Consider the following 1,635-nt stretch of genomic DNA (forward strand, 5'->3'; position numbering starts at 1 on the left):
GTTTTCTGATAAACACCCAGCATAAAACAAATAAATACTTATGGATGGAATTAAAGTAAGATCAAATAAAAATTACGATTTTATTGAAATACTGTTTGAAAACCTTTCTTTCTGCCTCTATATATTTATATATACCGTACATACATGGAGGGATACATCAGTACACACTAAGATACTAAAACTCAATAAAACCGGCAACCGTTACTCTAGAATATCTATAGAATACCAAAATTAAGAAAAAAATCACATCAAGAATCTTCCAAGTTCAATAGGTATCTTGTAGTCTTCGTATCAGATTCGAGTAATTATGGCTTGGTGGAAAATTAGGTGAAAAAGGTCTTTGCTTTTCCGTCAGACATAGAGAGGAGGTGCTTTACAACAGTTTATCAACTATATATCTATTTTTTCTAGGGGGCGACATCTCTCAGTCTTTACATACATTCAGGGTGAATGTACGAGCTTGTATTTGTATGGGAGAGAACTTGAACTATAAAGAAAGAAAGTGGAGTATATGACTAACTGATGCAGTTATGTTTGAAGATTTGGATAACAAAGAGCTGCTGACATTGATACATTTCAATTACAAACGTCAAAGTCTAGCTTACCTTTTGGAAATTCCATGATTACATTAAATGAATCAAGATCACTCATAAAAAAGGATAATACTTTTTATATAAGGGGGAATGAAAACAATTAAGAATAATAACAAATCATGACTTAGCGGAAGGATTTGAGTTCTGAAAAATTCAAGATTTCAGTTTTAAAGTTCAAGGACATATCAGCAAAAGCAACTGTCCTTCTGGAAGAAGTTGGTGTCTGGCATAAATACGGGACAAAGGCAAGCGGCGGCACACATCGCTGGCGTTCTTTCCCTTGCGAAGTCAGCTGAACTGCCAGTCATGATCCTTCCCCGTCCTTTGGTGAGTCAGTGAAATCGTGCAAGAGTTTAAATTTCATTAGCTGAATCCTTTTACATTGTGGCACTTTGTACTTTTCCTTAAGTCCATGTTTATTTGAATTTCGAAATGTTATATCTTAGACTTGTGATTTAAGAACGAATACAAATAATGTGTTCCTCTCTTCTTCCAGATCGTGGTTTTCGCCTTAATGGCAATGGTTTACTCGGCGAAGGCCGGTGGAGGCGGATACGGGAGCCAAGGAGGCGGTGGAGGAGGTGGCTTTGGTAATTCCGGTGGATTTAGTAGCGGCGGAGGTGGGTTTTCTGGACACGGTGGAGTTGGAGGATTTAGCGGAGGTGCTGGAGGACTAGGTGGAGGAGCCCGAGGATTTAGCGGAGGAAGCGGCGGTCGAGGTGGAGGCAGCGTCGTCCGCGCACGTTTGGTCGGCGTTGGCGTTCTTCCTAGCGTCGGCGGCAGTTCGGGCTTCGGCGGTGGCAGCGTGGGCGGCGGTGGCGGTTTCGGCCAAGGCGGAGGACGAGGAAGTGGCGGAGGGAGCTACGGATGGTAATCCTCTCACGTAAAGGTCATTTTTGTCACCCTGATGTCGATTGCATCTGCAAAATAAAAAGGCGAAAAGCAAAGAACGTCTTCGTTTCTCTATTTCACTACCATTCAGAGTATATAATCAGTAAGAATACATCAATCGTATAAAATACATAAAGCCTATATTCTAATC

General features: G+C 41.1%; 2 protein-coding genes across 2 annotated transcripts in view; both read left to right on the top strand.

The window, feature by feature from the left end:
* The window catches only part of LOC119588301 (glycine-rich cell wall structural protein-like), a gene marked incomplete at its 5' end in the record, with an annotated part of 15,707 nt that overhangs the window by 453 nt on the left and 13,619 nt on the right, over positions 1-1,635 (top strand). The window contains 2 exons of the mRNA XM_037936994.1: positions 759-838; positions 1,090-1,463. Of these exons, the coding sequence (XP_037792922.1) occupies positions 759-838; positions 1,090-1,463 (454 nt within the window). The remainder of the gene's footprint in view (positions 1-758; positions 839-1,089; positions 1,464-1,635) is intronic.
* LOC119588434 (glycine-rich cell wall structural protein 1-like) lies at positions 865-1,522 on the top strand. Its single transcript, XM_037937105.1, has 2 exons — positions 865-920; positions 1,090-1,522. The coding sequence occupies exons 1-2, from the start codon at positions 900-902 to the stop codon at positions 1,465-1,467; spliced, it is 399 nt and encodes a 132-aa protein (XP_037793033.1). The 5' UTR covers positions 865-899; the 3' UTR covers positions 1,468-1,522.

This window comes from Penaeus monodon, chromosome 23, assembly GCF_015228065.2.
Source record: "Penaeus monodon isolate SGIC_2016 chromosome 23, NSTDA_Pmon_1, whole genome shotgun sequence".
In the NCBI taxonomy this organism is placed as follows: Eukaryota; Metazoa; Arthropoda; class Malacostraca; order Decapoda; family Penaeidae; genus Penaeus; species Penaeus monodon.